Consider the following 24,120-nt stretch of genomic DNA (forward strand, 5'->3'; position numbering starts at 1 on the left):
AATGTTCCACCAAGCCATTCTACTGGAATGTCTGCTTTGTGTTTTCATTAGTAACATGTCACCCACATCTTAAACAGCACTCTTCATAAGGATGTAAGCATGAGGTAGATGTGTGTGGCAAAATAAGGGCTCTGCTCCATCAAGAATTCTGTTCCATCAAGTGAGATATTGGTTTCATCAATTTCCTTCCATTCTGAAATGACTGTATTTGTAGCTTTATATTTTTAAATTATGATGTGTGTGACCTTGGGTTTAAAGCAGTGGTTCTCAACTTTCCTAATGCCATGACCCCTTAATACAGTTTCTCCTGTTGTGGTGACCCCCAGCCATAAAATTATTTTCATTGCTACCTCATAACTGTAATTTTGCTACTGTTATGAACTGTAATGTAAATATCCGATTTGCAGGATGTATTCTCATTCACTGGACAAAATTTAGTACAAATACCCAGTTCACCCAAATTTGAATACTGGTGAGGTTGGGTGGGATTGATTTTGTCATTTGGTAGTTGTAGTTGCTGGGATTTATAATTTACATACAATCAAACGGCATTCTGAACTCCACCAACGATGGAATTGAACCAAACTTGGCACACAGAACTCCAATGACCAGCAGGAAATACTGGAAGGATTTGATGGGATTTTGACCTTGAGTTTTGGAGTTGTAGTTCACCTACATCCAGAGAGCACCATGGACTCAAACAATGATGGATCTGGACCAAACTTGGCACAAATACTCAATATGCCCAAATGTGGACACTGGTGGAGTTAGGAAAAAATAGACCTTGACATTTGGGAGTTGTAGTTGCTGGAATTTATAGTTCACCTACAATCAAAGAGCTCCTTGAACCCCACTAATGATGGAATTGGATCAAACTTCCCACACAAAACCCCCATGACCAACAGAAAATACTGGGTTTTGGCGACCCCTCTGAACCCCCCAGGAGTCCTGTCCCCCAGGATGAGAAATGCTGATCTAAAGACAAATAGGGAGGTATATAATATGACAAAAATGAATACTTTAAACATGTTTTGGCTCAACTTTCTAGGCTACACTCCATTTGGGCAACTCAACAATACATTGTACAGTAGAGTCTCACTTATCCAACATAAACGGGACAGCAGAACGTTGGATAGGCGAATATGTTGGATAATAAGGAGGGATTAAGGAAAAGCCTATTACACATCAAATTAAGTTATGATTTTACAAATTAAGCACCAAAACATCATGTTTAACTACAAATTTGACAGAAAAAGTAGTTCAATACGCAGTAATGCTATGTAGTAATTATTGTATTTACGAATTTAGCACCAAAATATCACGATGTATTGAAAACACTGACTACAAAAATGGCTTGGATTATCCAGAACGTTGGATAAGTAAGTGTTGGATAAGTGAGACTCTAGTGTACTTTCAAGAAGGCCTCAATGAGACCAGCAAGCTTCACTTCCCATCACTATAATTTATTTACATAGTGTCAACACAGTACATGTGTTACAAGAAAAACAACAAAACCAGTTCTTGCCCTCGGGCTTACAATCTAATTGAGACATGACACAAAAGGAAATGATGATGGCAATGTGGGAAGGAATTAAGTCCCATAGATTCTCTCTACCCGCAGCCAAGGGAGGGTTTTTCATCCAATTCTGAGCCTAGGCATGATAGAATTGTGCCTGCCTCATCTCTCCCTCCTTGAACAGGGCAATTCCAATTTGTTTATTTTTTTTTACTTAATTTAAATGCAACCTTTCTTCTAAGACAGCTTCAAAAGACAACGATTAAAACCTTTAAGTACAATTTAAAAACAACAACCAGTTCATAAACATTTTTTAAACATTAAAAACATACAAAAGTTTTAAAAGACAAATAAAACAACTGTAATAAATTAACATAAATGTTTAAATAGGGAGGCTGATATGGTGGGAAGGACTTCCATCTGCTTCTGGGGCCAGACATGATGGACCTCATCCCGCTCTGTCTTCTCTCCCTCCTACACCAGGGCATTATCAGTTCATTTCCCCCCCTCCCCTTTATTTATTTTATATGCCACCTTTCTCCCAAAGGAGGACTCAAGGCAGCTTCCAAGCACAGGAAAATATTTACAATGAAATTTTTAAAAAACAAACATTTTAAAAAATCTGTGAAAACATAAAAAACTTTTAAGAATATAAACTCCCTCAAAACATACTTATACATTAAATTGAGCAGTTAGGAAGGATGAAGAGAAGACCCTTTGTCTGCTTCTTACCCTAACTATAATGGAGCTCTCTCTGCCTCTTCCCTTCTCCTTCCACAGTCAGGGCAATGGCAATCGTAATGAAGGGAGAGCTAAAGCAGGATGGAGCCTAGTCTGCGTTTCCCCCTATCCACAGCCAGCCAACAGCAGCTGGGATGGAGAGAGGCCCTTCATTTCCTTCTGGGCTCAAGCATTATGAAGTTCTGTCAGCATCTCCCTCCGCTCAGGGCAGTAGCAGTTGGGATGAAAGGAGGCCTTTTATTTGCTTCTGTGCTCAAGCATTATGCTAGCACCTCCTTCCAGTCAGGGCAGTGGCAGCTGGGATGGAAGGAAGACTTTCATGTGCTTCCGGGTTCACATATTATACTGTTTTCATCTCTCTTCACAGCCAGGGCAATAACAGTTGGGATGTGCTTCTGGGCTCAGTCATTATGAAATTCCGCCTATATCTCTCTCCACAGTCTGAACATGCTCAGTACAATCACATGTCTATAACCCCTCCCACACCAAAGAGGTACAGTCAAACTGACAAATCAACATACACATAGAATTGTTTGTTGTTGTTTATTTGTTCAGTCACTTCCGACTCTTCGTGACCTCATGGACTGGCCCACACCTGAGCTCTCTGTCGGCCGTCGCCACCCCAGCTCCTTCAAGGTCAAGCCAGTCACTTTAAAGATACCATCCATCCATCTTGCCCTTGGTTGGCACCTCTTCCTTTTTCCTTCCATTTCCCCCAACATCATTATCTTCTCCAACTTTCCTGTCTTCTCATTATGTGGCCAAAGTACTTCATTTTTGCCTCTAATATCCAGTGAGCAGTCGGACATTATTTCTGGACTGGTTTGATCTTCTTGCGGTCCAAGACACTCTCAGAATTTTCCTCCAACACCACAGTTCAAAAGCGTCTCATCTTACTTCACTCAGCCTTCCTTATGGTCCAGCTCTCGCATCCATCGGTTACTACGGGGAATACCATTGCTTTAACTATGTGGACCTTTCTTGCCAGTGTGATGTCTCTACTCTTAACTATTTTATTGAGATTGGTCATTGCTCTCCTCCCAAGAGGTAATGTCTTCTAATTTCCTGGCTGCAGTCTGCATCTGCAGTAATCTTCACACCTAGACTGAAATATTTCTCTACTGAAATTCAAATAGAAATATGAATCCACCTCCACTGAGGTGTAAAGCAGACTTAACACACTGAAGTCCATAATCACACAGCCACCTCCAATGTGTTCAGAAGACACATCCACCTCCAAAGAGGTATTAAACAGACTGAAAACAAAATGGAGTGCTGAGTCTGAACATGCTCAGTACAATCACATGCCTATGATCCCTCCCACACCAAAGAGGTACAGTCAGACTGGCAAGGCTTTTCTGGCCGAAATCACTGGCAAATTAACATATACATAGAATACAGCATAGCAAATATATACATTAACAAATGAATAGCCAATGGCTTGGGAGGGTGCTATTTCCAACAGCTTTTGGGCTGAGGCCTTATGAAGCTCTTCCTGCCTCTTCACATTTCCCTCCCAGAGTTGAAAGAAAGTGACCACAAGGACCTCCACTGTCAGGGAGTAATGAAGGAAGACCTTTTGGCTCTAGGCTTAGAAAGGCCTGCAAGGGAATCACACGACTTCCCATCCAAGCCACCCATTCACCCTGCCCACCAGGCCTTGACCTCGCCGGATTCTGACTTTTCCGCCCGCGAAGGGCGCATGCGCAGGCGGGGAGTCAGAATCGCGGGGAGGGGCGGGACCTGGCGCCCGAAGCCGCACGTTGAGTGGCTGGCGGGAAGGCGGGCACGCGCGCGCGGGGGCACGCGGGCGAGCGGATGTTGTGGCGGTTGTTGTTGTTCCTGCGGCCCGCCCCCCTCCGCGGGATCAGGACGGGCGCTTCCTGCCGGCCGCGCTGAGGAGGAGAAGGAGGTCCGCGGAGTCTGCTGCTTCTCCGGCCGGGGGAACCGGGAGAAGGCAGGGAAGGGCACCTGGCTGGGTCTTTCCGCCCTCTCTCTCGCTGGCGGAGGCTTCCGGGCCTGCCTTCCGGCCCCGCGCGGCTCCTCGGCCGGGCCCCGTCGTGGCCATGGCGGACTTCGACGAGATTTACGAGGAAGAGGAAGACGAGGAGCGGGCCTTGGAGGAGCAGCTGCTGAAGCATTCGCCGGACCCGGTGGTGGTGCGGGGCTCCGGACATGTCACTGTGTAAGCGAGGGAGGGAGGGAAGGCATTAGGAAGAGCAGGCCTTGTCCCGGCCTCAGCTTTGCCAGCCATCTCTGCCCACAACGAGGGAGGCCTCTGGCCTTCAGGCTGGTTCCCCTTTCGGAAAATGTAGGTTAGGGATATATCTGCATCAGCAAACCTAGGACCCCTCCCTCCAGGGGTTTTGGACTTCAACACCCACCACTCCTAACAGCCTCAGGGCCTTCCTTTCCCCCCTCAGCCGCCTGAGGCTGTTAGGAATCGTAGGAGTTGAAGTCCAAAATACTTGGAGGGAGGGCCCAAGTTTGCCCATGCCTGATCTACACTGTGGAATGAATGCAGTTCGACACTGCTTTTTATTGCCATGGAAGCCTGTCATTTGGTGAGACCCCCAACACTCTTTGGTAAGCAAGGCTTAAAACTACTGTTCCCATGAATTCATACCATTGAGCCATGGCAGTTAATGGGGCACCAAACTGCATTTATTCTGATACAGTGATTCTCAACCGGGTGTCCCCAGATCTTTTTGGCCTTCAACTCCCAGAAATCCTAACAGCTGGTAAACTGGCTGGGATTTCTGGGAGTTGTAGGCCAAAACACCTGGGGACCCACAGGTTGAGAACCGCTGACGTAGATGCTGTTTTATCTAGGATGTATACAGCACTTCTGATAGTGTTGTCGAAGGGTTTTCTGGCTGGAATCACTGGGTTGCTGCGAGTTTTCCAGACTGTATGGCCATGTTCCAGAAGTATTCTCTCCTGACGTTTGGCCCACATCTATGACTGTTTATACTGTTATATAAACCTTTGTTTTAACTTCTGTTTTATTATCTTCTTGTGTTTTAAACAGTGTATATTGTTGGTGTATTTGCGCTGTTCTTTTGTAACATTGTGAGCCGCCCCGAGTCCCCACGGGGAGATGGTGGTGGGGTATAGACACCAAGCATGGGCAAACTTTAGATTTAGATTTGTTTTAGATTTCAACTCCCACAATTGTCCGATGAGTTAGATCAGCTGTTGGAATGTAAAAACCATCTAAAACCCTATCTCTTTTAGCAGGTCTACTCAGCCAGTTGAAAGCATGACTTATAAACTTATGTCATGTGTTTTGGTCTCTGTCCTGTTTGATTAATGTGTATTTTATAAAAATGTTTTGAATCTTTTATGAAATGAATTTGCATGAGTGTTTGTAGAATTTTTATATAGTATATGTGTATGTTTTAACTGTGCTGTGACTTGCCTCGAGCCATGGAGAGAGGCAGGTAAGAAATAAAAGCCAGTAAGCTGGCAGGGATTTCTGGCAGTTGAAGCCCAAAACACCTGGAGGGTCAGTTTGCCCATGCCTGATCTACACTGTAGAATTAATGCAGTTCAACACCACTTAATTGCCATGCCTCAATACCATGGAAGACTGTAGTTTGGTGAGGTAGCAGCAGTCTTTGGTAAAGAAGGCCAAGGCCCTTGGCAACATACAAATCCCATGATCCCATAGCTTTGAGCCATGACAGTTAAAGTAGTGCAAACTGCATGAATTTGGCAGTGTAAATGTAACTTAAGTTTGTAACTGTAGAAATGGCTGCCAAAACATGGGGACAGGCAAACATCAGAAGAAGCAAACATGAGAGGAAGAAATTACATAGAATCATAGAATCATAGAATCATAGAATAGTAGAGTTGGAAGAGACCTCAAGGGCCATCTAGTCCAACCCCCCGCTAAGAAGCAGGAAATCGCATTCAAAGCACCCCCGACAGATGGCCATCCAGCCTCTGCTTAAAAGCCTCCAAAGAAGGAGCCTCCACCACGGCCCGGGGGAGAGAGTTCCACTGCCGAACAGCCCTCACAGTGAGGAAGTTCTTCCTGATGTTCAGGTGGAATCTCCTTTCCTGTAGTTTGAAGCCATTGTTCCGTGTCCTAGTCTGCAGGGCAGCAGAAAATAAGCTTGCTCCCTCCTCCCTATGACTTCCCCTCACATATTTGTACATGGCTATCATGTCTCCTCTCAGCCTTCTCTTCTGCAGGCTAAACATGCCCAGCTCTTTAAGCCTCTCCTCATAGGGCTTGTTCTCCAGACCCTTAATCATTTTAGTTGCCCTCCTCTGGACGCTTTCCAGCTTGTCAGCATCTCCCTTCATCTGCGGTGCCCAAAACTGGACACAGTATTCCAGGTGTGGTCTGACCAAGGCAGAATAGAGGGGGAGCATGACTTCCCTGGATCTAGACGTTATTCCCCTATTGATGCAGGCCAAAATCCCATTGGCTTTTTTAGCTGCCGCATCACATTGTAGGCTCATGTTTAACTTGTTGTCCACGAGGACTCCAAGATCTTTTTCGCACACACTGCTGTCAAGCCAGGCGTCCCCCATTCTGTATCTTTGATTTCCATTTTTTCTGCCGAAGTGAAGTATCTTGCATTTGTCCCTGTTGAACTTCATTTTGTTAGTTTCGGCCCATCTCTCTAGTCTGTCAAGATCATTTTGAATTCTGCTCCTGTCTTCTGGAGTGTTAGCTATCCCTCCGAGTTTGGTGTCATCTGCAAACTTGATGATCGTGCCTTCTAACCCTTCGTCTAAGTCGTTAATAAAGATGTTGAACAGAACCGGGCCCACTACGGTCACTACGGTACACTACGTTCTTAAGAGGAAATGTTACTGTTTGGTAATACCTCCATTAGTCTGGTTTTTTAAAACCATTAATTCTACAGTGTAGATGTACCCGCAGTTCTCACAGTGCTACAACATCCCTTTGTGTACTGACATTCCAGATTAACATAGTTGTATCTTTGCATTCTGTGTTATCTCAATAATCTTTGGAGTTATCCTGTGTGGCAGGTTAGTTCTGTTGTCCCCATATCCTGTATAGGGAGAAGAAAGAGAGAATGGAAGGTGTGATGTAGTTGGTTCTGGGTCATCACTTGTCATTGGTGAAGCATGATATTTTGTAGAATGCCAGCAGACACATCTGTTGGTTTCTTCTACTTAAATTGTGGTTTGTTTTTGATCAAGAAACCAAAGATATTTTATATGGAAAAGATGCTATTTTTCTTTACTGATTGTACAAGCACCCCTTTACAATGAGATTTTGAAAACATCACTATTATTTTCATGTTTATTCTTGCCTTGAAGTCATGAAATAGTAATAGTTGATTCAATTTTGCAGTAGGAAGTAAAGAACTGAAACAAAAGAATTACGATTTTTTGTAAGACCATAGTGTAGATCTAGATGTGAAGAGGACTAAAGTTGATATTGTATTCTGAGCACTGTAGTGATTCAATTCATGATAATCTAAACCAGTGTTTCCCAACTCTGATCATCCAGCTGTTTTGGACTTTGGCTTTCACAATCCCCAGTCATTGGCCTAGGCAGATGAGGTTTTAAGTCAAAACACTCAGAGGAGTAGAGTTTGGGAATCACTAGTCTAAACTTGTGACAGTTTAATAGAAGGGAGGCAAATGCATTTGAAGACCATCTATAAGATAGGAAATTTTACCCATTTGACTTCATCTCATCATCGCTATTGCTCAGTCTATTAACCTGTCTCATTGAGCAGTTGAGAACTCGGCATATTTCAGTATGATTCATATAAGATGTGCTTGGGAGCTCCCAACTCAATAACAGACCATACTGTGTTATGCTGAGGTTTCAACTCTTACAGTATTTCCACAGTCTGTGTGTTGAGATGGACAAAGAAGATCAATGAGATTGGGTCAAAAGTGGTTATGCTATTTATCTATTTCCAAGCATTTGCAGTTTATGCATTTTCCATCAGTTTATTGTGCTTGATGAGTGCTGAACTATGCTGCTTTCTTTCCCTGTACCTGCAAATACCTCTGTCCATTCAAAGGTTCTACTTTGTAGGGGTTTTTTTTTTTTGCAAAGAATTCTAAATATCTTGAAGAGTCTCATCACATTTCTGTGCAGGCTTAGGCCTAGTCTTCTGCAGCAGATGATGTGGGGCAAATTTAAAATGTCTGGGAAAAGATACAAACACAGGAACCTTCCTTGTTATGTCTTCCAAATGTGTTGTTGAATCACATTCCCCATCATACTTCACCAGTATGTCTAGTAATGGCTAGACATGATGGAATTTATGGTCCAACATAACTGGAAAGTGCAATATTGGGGTAGACTTTAGTATTAAGCCTATAATAATTGTATAACATGTCTAGATTTACTTGCTTTATATTAACAATGTAAATTGGAGGAACATGTTTCCCTTTAATTTTTGGTCTATATAAAATGATGTCTGGAGCTATAAGGAAATTTATCTGATAAGGTTAGTTATGACTAATGCCAGAACGTAGAGTATTAAACCAAACAAAGATGACTTGTCAGGAAGTAGAGAGCCTGAGGTTTGGATAAATGAGTGTTTTTACTCATCACCAATAGTGCAGTAGCTAAATGTAAGTTGTTAATGCTTCTGTTAGTCACAGTCTCAGACTATTCATGTAATGATAAGCTTGTTTTCTGCCAGCTAGTTCTATTATGAAGACATCCAGTAAATAGAACATGCAATCACCGTAGTATACAGTAATTGTCTTTTTGGTTTGGTGTATGATGTATCCAATGTACACTGGTGTTTCTTAAACTAGGTTTTATTTTATATGACTGTATCAATATTGTTTCCTGTGGTCATGTGATGGAATGCATCCAGGATGTAAAAAGTGGTATTAGGGAGTGGGGGTGCTATTCAGAGTACTTCGATCATTTTCATTGTTATTCAAATTCATGTAAATTCCATTTCCATATTGTAATTTGAGAGCAAGTGTGTTCATAATTTTATTAGAATGTGTTAGTTTACATCTAAGTAACTCCTGTGTAGTACACCCCCTTTTTTATTATGTTTCCCACTTGTGTGTTGCACCACATTATATATATTTTAGAAATATGGCTTACATTAACCTGTTTCTGATTAGCTGTATAAGTAGTACAGAGTCCTAATGCAGGCTCACTTAATTGAGGAACTTTAAATATGGTGGCTACATAGCAGAGCAGTGTTGCTTTATAGACTGAAAATACATGTCTTTGGTTTATTAATTGGACAATATCTTGCCCAGATGCCCCAAAGAAGCTGCTGATCAGATATAAATCAATTGGGGTAGGAGTAAGAGTACTAAGGAGGCCATAAAACAAGCAGCCATAATTCACCAGCTAGCAGAAATATCTGGGTTTGAAATTACCTTAATGAGGTACAGATACATTCAGTTAATATAGGGGACGTGTTCCTGAGCAGTATTTCTTTAACAGAAAATTTGGTACCAGAGACAGAAATAACATGGAAAGTATAGCAATGGGTTCCTATGCCAAAAGAAGAAATTTAACATATTTGAATAACTTTTCAAAACAAACATATCCAGACAAAACAAATTAGGCATATACAAAATGAAACAGGCAAGTCAGGTAAGGCTTGCACAAGTAAACAAATACATTCTGAACCTCCTGGGCTGCTGCTACTCAGTCATTTAGTTGTCTCCGACTCTTCGTGACCTCATGGACCAGTCCACGCTAGAGCTCCCCGTCGGCCGTCACTGCCCCCAGTTCCTTCAAGGTCAAGCCAGTGGCAGGCATCCTCAAACTGTGGTTCTCCAGCTCTTTGGACCTTCAACTCCCAGAATTCCTGACCATTCAACAAGCTGGCTAGGGCTTCTGGGAGTTGGAGGCCCAAACAGCTGGAGGGCCGCAGGAGGAAGCTGCTGTTTACCATATACCTTTGAAACAGGTTAGGCATCTATGATCAGCTAGAGCAGAATCCTGCTGTACATCAGCTCAAGCTTTATTGCATTGTTTATCAGAAATGCTGCTGTAATCCAACACCAAAAGTGTCTACTTCTCCAACTGTCCTTCACCATCCTTTCAATGCCAATTCCAGTTAAAACAAATACTTTCCTCCTAAAGAAAGGATGAGATGGAAAAGAAAAACTAGGTGGGTGTAAAGAGACTTTGTTAAAAGGTGGTTATCTGAAACAAAATATTGCCAAGGTGGTAGATGAATTTTTCAGTCACGAAATAATGCATCCTGCTTGCTATTGTGAAAAAAGTGCCATTATGTATCCCAGGATGCACAAAGCAGCCTCCCTCTTTGAATTTTAAAAGGAAAGAAAAATGATAAAATGGAATGAAGTACTTCTTTAGGTGTCCTGGTCTTAACACACTTAGGTGTGTTCTTTGAATTTAACTAGAAATTGATCAATAGCCAATACAATTGGAACAGCAAAGGAACCACTTGATCAAGAAGACCATTTTTGATCAGAACATATCATACACTGCTAGTACAGTTAATCTTTTTAGGTACTTATAAAAAACAACTACATGTAAAGTGCATTACCAGTAGCCTCATCTTGAGGTAAATGTGTCACCACCATCAAATCAACGTTCTCTGGGAACAGATGAAATTGGCACATCAGCCTGGGTTGAGCTAAACTATTTCTGGTCAAAACATCCACTGGGATATCTAATAATGGGATTGATTGCAAACCTGATTTCTAGATGTCTGTATGGCATTCCATAATAGTAACCTTCTGGTTTGATTGGTAGAATATATATCAAAATTCACATTTCAAAATTCAGCACAAAAAAGAAATGTCAGATTTTTCTGTGGATGATCTTGAAGGGGTGCAGTGTACTGGGATCAGGTTTGAATATTTCCCAGTTGCTTCATTTAGGAAGGAGTCTTGATAAAAACATAATGTTACACCCCTAGGCAATGAGAGCACTGAAAACCAACACAGAGGCCAATAACAATATAATATCTTTATTAAAGCAAATAAAGTTCCAAAAGGAAATAAGCAGCAAAGTTGAATAAGCAATTGACCTTTCAGGAAAGATCAAAATTAGTCCAATAAGTGAAAGTCTTATGTCTAATATTAAAGTCCAAAGTCCGGAATCCAAAACACACTCAAACTCGGCTCGAGTATTGAGTGGGAAAAGAACAAGGTGGCAAAGAAGTGTTCTCTGGAGTAAATGTCCAAAAGCAGGATTTCTGTGCAAGGCAAGAACTGGATGTGCAGGAGCTGAAACGCAGTCCAAACTTGGCAAGGAGGTAGACTGGCGCCCGGTCCACTCAAGAGTAAGCGCACCTTCAGGCTGCTTGGATTTCAAGAGCTTCTCAGTCAGAAGTAAAGTTGACACCGCGAAGGAAAGTTTCCAGCAGAATACTTTTATTTAAATTCATAAGCTCCCCCAAACCAGGTGCCTGACTCCCTAAAACTTCCCAGGAGAACTGAGCTTGTCATAGTCACTGCACCAGGCGTCTAACTCCCAAATTCTTCCCAAGAGAACAGGCCTTAGCCATAGTCACAATGCTCCGCTAATCTGGCACTTCTCCTCAAGCTTTGTCTATGCGAGCGCTCTGTTTTCAAAAAAGCCCTGCGATCAAACACTAAACCTTCAGGAGAATCTGGGAGAGCCGGCACTGTTTCAAGGGCATCCTTAATTGGCTCTGGCTCGGAAATGTCAACAGAAGGCATCTGGAAAGGAGTTGAATCTTGCTGACATGGGAGAAAACCAAAGTCTTCTTCGTCCTGGACAGTAATGGCCACAGAGTCAGGGGCCAAAGGTGCCCTAGGCATCACACATAACCTTCTATGTCATTTTTATAACATTGGACATTAGTAGTCATATTTTCCCATTTCATTATTGCCATATTGTAAAAAAATGAATTTGATTTTATAAATGTAGGTAAGGTAAAGGTTTTTAACTGACATTAAGTCAGTCATGTTTGACTCGGGGGGTTGGTCCTCATCTCCATTTCTAAACCGAAGAGCGAGCATTGTTGGTAGACACCTCCAAGCTAATGTGGCCAGCATGACTGCATGGAGCGCTGTTACCTTCTTGCCAAAGGCAGGGTTTCAGAATACCTAAGGAACGCAGTTGTGAGGCCCTCATTAAAAAAAAACTTTATTGGATCCCTCTGCAATATATAACTACAGTAGAATCTCACTTATCCAACACTCGCTTATCCGACATCCTGGATTATCCCAACGCATTTTTGTAGTCAATGTTTTCAATACATTGTGATATTTTGGTGATAAATTCGTAAATACAGTAATTACTACATAGCATTACTGTATATTGAACTACTTTTTCTGTCAAATTTGTTTTATAACATGTTTTGGTGCTTAATTTGTAAAATCATAACCTAATTTGATGTTTAATAGGCTTTTCCTTAATCCCTCCTTATTATCCAACATATTCGCTTATCCAACATTCTGCCGGCCCGTTTATGTTGGATAAGTGAGACTCTACTGTATTAACCAGAGTTTAGTGCCGTATTTACTCAAGTATAATGTGCCATTGCATGTAATGGGCACCTCAATTTTAAAGGTGAATTAGCTGTCGAATGTAATGCGAGGCAGTGGTGGCCACAAAAGGCTGGTAATAGGTCACGTTCCTCCATCTGACCTTGTCACAAGCCTTTTTATGGCCACTATCAGCTTCCCATGGACTTTTTCACAGCCACCACTGCCTCTCCCTCCTCTGTCCCCAGCTGGGATCTCTTGCTCAGCAACACAAGCAGATTTAGGTGCATAACTATAACACACCATCAAATATAATGCTCATCTCAATTTTAGAGATGTAATTTAGCCAAAAAAGATGAAAGTTAGACTTGAGTAAATATAGTACAGTATTTCATTTTTGGGAGAAGTAATAGAATGCATGGTTGCCTTCCAGCTCCAGACATTCTTGATCAAAATAGATCATTGTGATTAATTTCAATCTGGTTTCAGGACTGGTTATATGATTGAGACAGCCTTGGTAAACATTGGTGGACAACCTGCGCCAGGAACTAAACAGGAGTGTGCCCGCCTTGTTCTGCTGGATCTTTAAGCAGCCTTCAGTGCCATTGTTTATGATATCTTTCTGGGTCAGGACTTTGAGGATATTTTATAGTGTTTGTGTTCTTTCCTATAAGCCAAGCCTAGAAAGGACTTTTGTTGGGGACTCCTATTCGACTCTTTGGCTGTTTATCTGTGGAGTCCCTCATGCTTTTCCCCATGCTATTCAACATCTGCATCAAACTTCTGGGAGACTGCTGCTGACACGCATCTCTTGATTTCCTTTCACCTAACTCATAGGAAACTATTTCTGTTCTAAACTGGTGTCTGATATCAGTAATGAGGGCAAACAAATTGAACCTCCATCCAGATAAGACAGAAGTCTCCTGGTCAGTCAAAAGACAGATCAGAAAAAAGGAGTACAGCCTATGCTAGATGTGGTTACACTCCTAAAGTCTCAAGTACATAGTTTGGGTGTACTCCTGAACTCAGACTCAAACCTGGAGGGCCAGGTTTCTCTGGTATCTAGGAGTGCCTCTGCATATTTAAAGCTTGTGTGCCGGTTGCACTTATTACTCGAGATGCGTAATCCGGCCACAATTACATATGCCTTGATTATATCCTGTTCCCTAACACTCTACATGGTGTTGCCTTTGACAGATCTACAGAAACTTCCAGTTGCTACAAAGTGCTATACCTAGAGTTGACAGGTTAGTTTCAAGAATCATTCAACTCCCCTGTTGCAATATCTCCACTGCCTGTCAGTTTGTTTCCAGGCATAATTTAAAGTGCTAGTTATGACCTATAAAGCAATATATGGCTTACATTATGGCTATCTGAGAAACTGTATCTCCCAGTTTAATCCTCAGATCCACAGGAGAGGCCCTTGTCTCAGTTTTGCCACTTTCACAGGTATGGTCAGGGGGAACGTGAAGGGGGGGGGGGCTTTTCAATAGCTGCCCTGATACTTTGGAACTCCCTAGAGTAGATAGAAAGCCCTTCACTTTGTTGTCTCTCAGTTAGCAGGCCAAAACATTTTTATTCAAACATGCTTTTAGAATAGAAAACATCGAGGTGACCTGATCCATATACCTGTGAGAACAAAAGAGAAAAAACTAGGCAGTGCAGTGCTTCAGTATTCCTAAGTGGTTTATTTTACAGATTGTTGTTGATGCAGAACATCTTTGTCTCTAGAGAGATTGTAGCCTCTGGGAATATTTTGGATGATCTACACTAGCTACAAATAAACCATAGAAGTGTCTCCTGAGATTTTTTTTTGAATGTTTTAATCTCACGTTCCACTGAAAATAGCTCCTGGAAAACTTTGCACAGGCCCTGTCTTCAGACTTATAATTTAAGCAGCACACAAAGGAAATTGGGATGGTATGAAGTAGGTAAAAAGCAAACTCAAGTGCTAGCTTATCAGATGTAATAGACAAAGGGGAAAGAGAAAAAAGACAAAAAGTTGCAAATCTCCCACCTGACTCAACAGAGTAATTCAGCTTCCTATCTGCCTCTCTTCTTCAATTTAATGGCATAACTTCTGCTGCTGCTGGGTGACATTTGATAAGGGAAGGAATTGGATCGAGCTTGCTTTCCAGCAGGATTGATATTATAATCTACTCTCCCTCTCTCTTTCCTTCAGCCTGTTAGAATGCTTGTCATTAGATTTTAATCACTGGTTGTTTTTTACTTTACAATATAGTGTTTAGCACTTTTTAGACCTTTGCTACCTATAATTTCATTGGTCAGGCACCGTTTCAGTTTCCCATATCTGTCTTAGAACTTGAGAAAATGTCAATCTTTTACTTGCACATTGGCAGGCATAGTTCTATTGATAACAAAGTTTGCAATTTTATTTTATTTTTTGTAACCAGACACCTGATCTGTTGATTACTAAAGTGATTCTTTTTTTTTTTTGAAGAACTATCCCCTAATTTGTCTCAGAACATCTCTGCCTGGAAAACTGAAACTGAGAGTGTATATGTATGCATGGCAAATGAATTGTTTGTTGGGGAATGCACTGGTAAATGAAAGCCAGAACAAATCATGCATTAATATTGCAATAATCTAAATTCTCTAGTTTATCAGTGTTAGTGTTAAATACAGTGCTTATGAGATTGCAAACAGGGGACTTTTAGTCTGTTGTAGGTTAGAGGGATGTTTATCCTCAACTGGAATATCCATATATGTGTTCTAAACATGTCATTATTAAAAAAGAATTTAATTAAAAATAATTAATTGACAGTACTATTTAAAAACATGGTTAAAAGCAGTAAAACCATGTAAAACATAATTAATAATAAAAATTAAAAATATAGCATCCCCCCCCCCCCCACACACACACTATTGCTCCATAATTAAACTTCAAAGGCCTGGCTGAATAAAAAACATCTTGACCTATTTACAGAAAGAGAATAGGGAGGGAGCCAACCAGACCTGCGATGGAAGGGAGTTACACAGCCAGGGAGCTGCCACTGAGAATGCTGTCACCAAACATATCTGCAAAAGTAGAAGTAGTAAGAGAAAGCACTCCCTTACATATCTTAAAATTTGAGCTAGGCTGTATAAGGACATGTAGTCTCTCATATAATCAGGGAACAAGCTGTGTAGAGCTTTAAATATCAATCCCCACACTTTGAATTCTGCTGTGGTCTTTACTAGTTAAATTCCTGCAACTTACAGCTATAATTCAGCTAAACCAATAATTACTGTAAAAATGGTTGGGAAATACTATGAAATTATTCCTAACCTTGTGATGGACATTAATTCCTCCTGGCAAGTTTGGATGCCTCTTAATTTGTGTGTTCCTCCTCAGAGTGTTAGGAGTGCCTCTTAATCTGGATTCTGTAATAAGCATGTCCGATAAAATATCAGCTACAAATCGGCTAACTTCAGAGGGAGCCTGGTGGTTAAAATTAGCATTTAGTGCAGATTTTAATAGCAGTATAAGTGTTCCTAAGTTCAGAAGGAAAGATGCACACATGAAGAATTCATTGGTGAATCTGGTTGATCCTTCAAATGCTTCCTCGTATATATATTATTCCAAAACCATATCTGAAGATGTTTGGCATTGGTTATCTTAATATCTTTTTCCAGAGATTCCAAAATGTAATACAGTAGAGTCTCACTTATCCAAGTCTCGCTTATCCAAGGTTCTGGATTATCCAATGCATTTTGTAGTCAATGTTTTCAATATATCATGATATTTTGGTGCTAAATTTGTAAATACAGTAATTACAACATAACATTACTGCTCATTGAACTATTTTTTCTGTCAAATTTGTTGTATAACATGTTTTGGTGCTTAATTTGTAAAATCATAACCTAATTTGATGTTTAATAGGCTTTTCCTTAATCCCTCCTTATTATCCAAGATATTTGCTTATCCAAGGTTCTGCCGGCCATTTAGCTTGGATAAGTGAGACTCTACTGTACATGTTTTCTGACAGAGAAATGTTCCATCAACTGAACTGCATGGTTATTGTCAATAAACTTCCTAAGAGTTATTTTGTTTTTCAAAATTTAGTTAAGTAAAATTAATTTAATATCTTTTTAAAAAAGAGGAATTACTTACTGTAGCAAAATTTCAAACATTTCTGCTATCAGATAATATATCACATAATTTATTGTCATTTTGTGTTTTAAGATGTCTATGTTTGATCAGTGGCCTTTTCAAGCCTCTCTAAATTACTAATGAGATATTTATTTTTATATTAGCCTCGCTGTATTAAGAGTGGTTTTCAAATGTGAATTTTGTATGTACAATTCTCTCTACAAGAAATGTCTAAATGAGAGAGAGTTTGTATTCTTTTCTGCCTACAAGTCAGTTATGTATAGGTATTTCTTATGCAGTTCTTTTTGCCTGAACAAGTAATTGGACTGTTCTGTTTTGCCAATCAACTGGCTGACTTAAAAAGGTATTGTGGTTGAAATCCTTTCCTTTTCTTGAGGAATTCTTATGATTTTTAGTTGAGAGAGACAAGAGAAAAGGGGTGGAAGGGAACTCAGGCTGGGTTTCTTTTCTTGTATGCCTTCAAGTCATTTCAGACTTATTGTGACCCTAAAGTGAAAACCCTGTGAAACTCACGGGGTTGCCATGAGTCACCAGCAACTTGAAGGCACACACAAGGAAAACTATGACATTGTTTTCTCAATACAGTTTGTTCAGAGGGGAATTGCCTCTGCCTCTATGGGTGAGAGAGAGTGACTTGCTCAAGGTCATCTAGTGGGTTTCTATGCCTGAACTGGGATTGAAACTCCATTCCCCAGTCATAGTCCAACACTTAAAGCATTATACCACTCTGGCTCTTAATTTGATTCACTACTTAGATACTCATAAGTGTGATTGAAATTAGTGAGATTTAACAGAATTTTCACAATAATTTCAGTGGAAAAATAGAGCATGTTCATTTTGGGGATCAAAATTCAAACACACATTGGTGATAGCTTTATTAGGCAAAGCAGAAGGTAAAGAACCTTCCTCAATTATGTGTAATGTATTTTGTACTTCTTGTTGGCCTAATAAAGATATACAAATGCTTGTTTTGGAATTTGTATACTACCAGATTCAGCTGTTTTTAGATATAGCATGCTTTCAGGCTGTTAATTAGGTAAGTTTTAAAAACAATATTCTAGTCTTTTTGGACATATTGTATTTGAAATAAGTCCTGAACTGTAAGAGAAATATAACTGTGCATTAGTATGCATGCAGACCTATGTACTAATAAATGCTGCTTGTTTATTGCCATTATTTTCAGCTTTCTGTATCTATGAATTCAACCATTCATAGCCTGAAAATAATGTATGTGTTTTAAATTCCCCAAAACAAAGCTTAATTTTGCTATGACATTTAACTAACAATTGTGTATACAGTGAATTTAACATCCACAGATTTAGGTATCCACAGGGACTCCTGGAACAAAACCCCAGTAAATACTAAGGGCCCACTGTATAGAAGTTTTCTGGCTGCCAACACACATGTGCATTTCTGCAGTCAAAAGAGAATGTAAAACCCATTTATCTTTTTTTGATTTATTCACAGTTAAACAGTGACTGCCAAGAAGAATGGATTAAAATCAGATTACTGTTCTGTAAATTATGCATTGGATAGACAAATATGTCCAATTAGTTGCAATAACTTTAATACTACCTAGGAATGTTAACAAACATTTTTCATTCAGCCCACATTCCTTTTGAACTATGCAACAGTATTTGCTTAATGATAGAGAGGCAATTCTGAAATTACCTTGAAGACAGTGGAGCTTCGAAAACTTGCACTATGTATTTTGTGCATTTTCGTTGGCCAATAACAGTTATTACTCTTTTGTGAGTTTTGGCCAGCACGGCCACCCGAACATATTTCTTGGGTGTATTTAGATTTCTGTATCCATTGTAGGACACAAAGCAGGATCAGTTAATTGATGAGACTGGATGCAGTATATTACAAGGATAGGAAACTCTTCTCTCCCAGTGTGGGCAATAATCTTAAAATCATCACAATACAATGCTTCCCCCACCCACCCACATTATCCATAATTCTCATTTTCTCTCTCTTGTTTAATCAGCATTGATAATGGTCCTCTTATTAATATGCCTCATTCCTGCAGATGACATTTTTGTTCTATTTCTTCTCCCTTCCTATCTCCATCTTTGCCAACCCATTTCTCCCTCTTCCCTGCCAAGACCTTGCCACTTTTTTGGATGCCCTCCAGCTAGCAACAAACCAAGAATAAATGAGATCTGGAGGCCAGTGTATGCAGAAGCCCAGCTGTAGAGTGTGACCAGACACAATTTTCTACTCTAGTTGGAGCACTCCGTCGTCCCTGAGCTTTCAAATGTGCTCATTTGACAGTTTGTGTTCTCACAAAAGCACAGGTAGCTAGTAAGTGACAGAGGACACCAAAATCGTAGTTTTTAAAATAAGGTAAAGGGTTACCTTTGTTCTGCCCACTTGTTCACTGGAGACAAAAGATGTGTTGTCATTTGATGCGAGTGTCCTGTATTTTCCAGAAATAACATTGACCAATTACTGCACCAGAGTAGCAATTTTCCATAAGGCATACATGATTTACATCATGTTTGCTTGAGGATCATACATTTTATATAAAATGTTTTATACCGGTTCTATCACATTTTAAATACTCGTATACTAAATATTTATCTCTCTGGACTTCATTTTTCATGTAAAAAAGTGAAATAAAACAAGCATTGATTTTGTATGAGAAAAGATTATTAATGGAGGTATTTATTTTTAGATTGTTTTATTACAGTATACCCAAATTTCAGTTTGAAACAAATTACATTTTAAAAGAAACATGCACGGTTGTTATTTTTATTCACTTTACTAGCTGCTATTTGGAGAAGATTTCCTTTCTTGAGTTTCAGGAAAAGAAAGTAAACATTCACTCTTTAAAAAGGTTTTGTAGTGATTTTGATGTATCAGACTTTAGGTTCCCGTGAAAGATTTTGCTACCTGTTAAAGGATATTGTATGCATATTTGTTGCTGATGAACTTCAGTTCTTCCAGAAATTTCAGTCCCTAAGACATTTGGGCTACTAATTTGATCCAATTACTTTTTTGTGTTGAGGGTTGTCCAGTAGGATTACAGCACCAATTCTTGAAGACTTGCACATACTTTAACACTTTGTAGAGCACTTACCCAAGTCCCTATGTTCTTTTCCTCTGCATGGGAGTTATTAGTGGCTAATTATCAGACCATCATGATTCATTATGATTCTTTTTTTATGGTATAATCTCTTCTCCACAGTTAATTGTGTTCTTGGGAGCCAAAGGTCAGACTTTTTTGACTACTAGAAAGAGGGAGGTCAAGATGAGAGAATAACACATGCCCCAAGAGCTTAAGATACTTCTAATACAGCCGCTTGACCTTGCAAAGTCATTTATGGTTAAGGATGACATGATTACTTCCAGAATTTATGCAGAAGTTTCATGGCCTACTTTTTAGAAGTTCTGTTCTTAAACCTAACTTTGGTGAATGGTGTCACTTATTTAATATACCTTTGAGGTAAGGAGGGCATACATTACACAGATGCAGTAACCACCTTTGGTGTACTTTTCTAAAAACATTTAAAATATCAGTCCTGTCTTTGTATTCATTCTGCGTTTTAGAGACATGTTGTCAGAGCTCTCATCCTCCACCTAGCACTGTCCTTCATTTATTCATTCATCTGTTCTTGGTGTTTTGAACTAGCATTTGCACATTTTCTCTTTCATAACTGGTGGGCAGAAAATCAATATATAAGCACTTCACTAACAAGATGCTTAAAATTTCTAGAATTTTTTTAGAAATTTCCAGAAATGGTAGATCAGGAAATGACAGAAATGCATGCCTTACTCATCTAATTTGATTACAGTAGAGTCTCACTTATCCAACATCCAACGCATTTTTGTAGTCAATGTTTTCAATACATCATGATATTTTGGTGCTAAATTCATAAATACAGTAATTACTACATAGCATTACTGTGTATTGAACTACTTTTTCTGTCATATTTGTTGTATAACATGATGTTTTGGTGCTTAATTTGTAAAATCATAACCTAATTTGATGTTTAATAGGCTTTTCCTTAATCTCTCCTTATTATCCAACATATTCGCTTATCCAACGTTCTGCCGGCCCGTTTACGTTGGATAAGCGAGACTACTGTAATTCATGACACAATATGTACGATTCGTCACTTTATTTGCTCATAAGTGCATAATACTTGGATACATTAATTTTAACATATAGTATATTCAGGCACTTAAAAATGTATTAATTACATTTGCATTTAAAAGTTCAGAGAAATGGAACTACAAACTGCGGAACTCAAAAACAATCTTGCCTCTCTTTGTTATTGCTTGTTTCAAGGATGTTTAAAAACTGCCCAGATTGCAGCAACCTTTTTGCCCATTGATGTAAAAGTTTATTTCTTGTTTTGATGTAGTTCTAAATATAGACTTGGGTGTTTTTTCTTTCACATACTAAAGATGATGAAGGAATCTGAAACAGGCAAAAGGAGGAGAGGCTGTGTCATGTTGCCCAAGGGATATGCTTGGAAGTAACCCAGGCTGTATTCAGGATCAAATACCTGATGTTCTGAAAATCCCTTCTAACAGTAATCTCCTCAGTTTTTTCAGGAATCATGTGGCTTGTTTAAGTTAGGAGTGGGGAGTTAAAGGCTGGTTAGCAATATTGTGAGGTTTTAAAAGAATCATCTGGGAACACTGGAAGGCTCCTGGTTTTTTCTCAGTACAGTAGAGTCTCACTTATCCAAGCCTCACTTATCCAAGCTTCTGGATTATCCAAGCCATTTTTGTAGTCAATGTTTTCAATACATTGTGATATTTTGGTGCTAAATTCGTAAATACAGTAGTTACAACATAACATTACTGCGTATCGAACTACTTTTTCTGTCAATTTTGTTGTAAAACATGTTTTGGTGCTTAATTTGTAAAATCATAATGTAATTTGATGTTTAATAGGCTTTTCCTTAATCTCTCATTATCCAAGATATTTGCTTATCCAAGCTTCTGCCGGCCCGTTTAGCTTGGATAAGTGAGACTCTACTGTATTTCTTGGTGTTTCACATCAGTGTGATGACGTATATTATATTTCATTTCTTATCATGTTGTATGAGTAGGAATCATCACCATCTACCACAATATACAGTAATAGGTTGACTTAAGAATTTAATTCATTTTGTGATTGTGTTCTTACATCAAAACATTCTTATCTCAAAGCAAAATTTTCCATTGAAATGTATTGAAATGTCATTACACTACACTTGATCTTAGCCAAAAGGCCAAAAAGCGATTGTTATTAATCCATTCTGGCTCCAAGAAAAGCACCCCAATGTTTTGTTATGTGTTTTAAAATAAGAAAATATACTTTGTAAGTAACAAATAATGTATACAATGTTCAGAGATAGGCAGTGCTTGGTTTTATCCAGCCACTGTGGCAAAGATGCACATTTGAGGCAACAAAATGTGTGTTGCAAGGCAAAACAGCATCATTTTCTTCTTACTGTAATTCCAGCCTCCCTCCCTCTATTGCTCTCTTTCTCCCTTCCCCTTTTCTTGAAGCGAAACATACAGTACCAGGAATAAAAAGTATACAAGTGAACTAACCCAAACTTCCCCAGTGGATAGCATTCTCCCAAAGCAGAGAAAAGCAAGCAGGCAAAGGCAGCAGGTTGAGATACTGAGCCACGAGGTATAGTGGCTGCTCAGTTCTGCCAGAGTCCCTGTACTCTCTTCTTAGGCTGAGACTCTGCTGCACCAAGGTGGACTGCAATCTCTGGAGTGGACTCTACAGATTGGACTCCTCCCAGAACCTTCAGGAGAAGCAATCACATGGAGCTGGAGTTACCGCTTTGCAAAAAGGGCCAAAGCTGCTCCAGCTGATAAACCAGTCCAGGTTTTGTTTTTGTCTGCCTTGCTGTTAGAACTGGTTTAGGGGGCAAAAGGCTCTGTTCATAAGTCTAAACAGTGTTCGAATGTCAAAACGTCACTCTAGGCCAAAATGAAAATTTGTAAGTTAAACGTACTTATTAGCCTTGTGCAAAAATTTCGGAGGTTTTCTAAGTCGTATTAAAATTGGTTAAATCTGTACTTCCAAAGTGATATCCAGCAAATAGGTGTGGCCTGTGGCTAAAACTTAAGAATCAAAACTTACCTGATCCTTTTTTGTTTTAATTTTGTAATGCTTGGGAGCCTCCCAAAGTCAGTTTCATATTCTGTCATAACTTTTTTAATTAATGGCCTCTCGCCATAAGAAGAGGGAAAGCAGAGTTCACTGGGAAACAAAACACAGAACTTTGAGAAATGTAGTGTGGGAAGGTGAGGAGCCTATGGCAGAGAATGCAGAAGGCCCTTTCCTAAACTACATTTCCCAGAATTCTGCTCACATCAGAAATCCCCAATCAGGAGAAGGGAGAGATTTGTCCTTCTGTAGCAGCAGCCAGCCAGAGTTCCAATGAATGGCTGAATCTGTAAAGAGTAGGACTGACTATTACTTCTAGTAAGTAAGTATGTAAGTAATAATAAAAATAATTATTTAAATCAGTGCTGGGCTGGGAAGAAATCCCTAAATGGATAGCCCTTGGGGATCCCTTTCAACCCAATAGGGGAAGCGTATTAATTAGTTTAGAGGCGGGATGGCCATCTGTCAGGAGACTTTTGATGGTGCCCTTCTGCTTGGAAGAAGGGAGTTGGAAAAGATGGCCCTTGGTAATCCCCTCCAGCTCTAGGATTCTATGAAAATGTAGAATTGGTTAATATTGGTTTCTATTGGTTAATATGAGAGACATTCAATGAGATAGCTGTTTAACTTTTAAAACTTTTTTAAAATCCTTAAAATATGTATGAATATTTCTGAAAGTTGGTGGGAATGATCCTCTATTACCTTGTGTCATTGTTTAAAATTTTTAAAGAGATAGCTCTTGTCATTTTTTAAAAAAAAGTTTATAAAAATTTTCCCAAAAATCCATGAATAAGTGAAACGTTTTGAAACTTGATGGGCTAACAGTGGTAAAGGTCTTCTACCATTATAGCAAGTTTATCCCAATAGTGGTAAAAATAAGAAAGGAGCCCCTGAAGTTTCCCCAATAACAGTAATTACGTGCAATTACTATAACGAAAAAGTAACGAAATTTCGTTACTCGTTATAGTAACAATATTTTCACTTACCATACGTTAGAAACACTTTAGAAATCCATGAAAACTCACCAGTGCAAGACATGGCAAGCTTCAGAGGAGGGCAAAGGCTACCCCACTTTAGCTAACCTGCCAAGACCCCCACATGATAGGGCAGGCAAAAAAAAAAAAAAAAGCAATGCATAGACCAGGGGCCCACAAGCTATAGCTCGTGGGCCAGATGCAGCCGTCCAAAGTCATTTAACCAGCC

General features: G+C 39.7%; 1 protein-coding gene across 1 annotated transcript in view; it reads left to right on the forward strand.

Moving 5' to 3' along the window:
- Positions 1–4,049: 4,049 nt before the first annotated feature.
- chic2 (cysteine rich hydrophobic domain 2) overlaps positions 4,050–24,120 on the forward strand; it is a 34,781-nt gene continuing 14,710 nt past the window's right edge. The window contains exon 1 of the mRNA XM_003221570.4: positions 4,050–4,442. Within this exon, the coding sequence (XP_003221618.2) occupies positions 4,324–4,442 (119 nt within the window). The 5' untranslated portion in view covers positions 4,050–4,323. The remainder of the gene's footprint in view (positions 4,443–24,120) is intronic.

Source organism: Anolis carolinensis, chromosome 5 (assembly GCF_035594765.1).
Source record: "Anolis carolinensis isolate JA03-04 chromosome 5, rAnoCar3.1.pri, whole genome shotgun sequence".
In the NCBI taxonomy this organism is placed as follows: domain Eukaryota; kingdom Metazoa; phylum Chordata; class Lepidosauria; order Squamata; family Dactyloidae; genus Anolis; species Anolis carolinensis.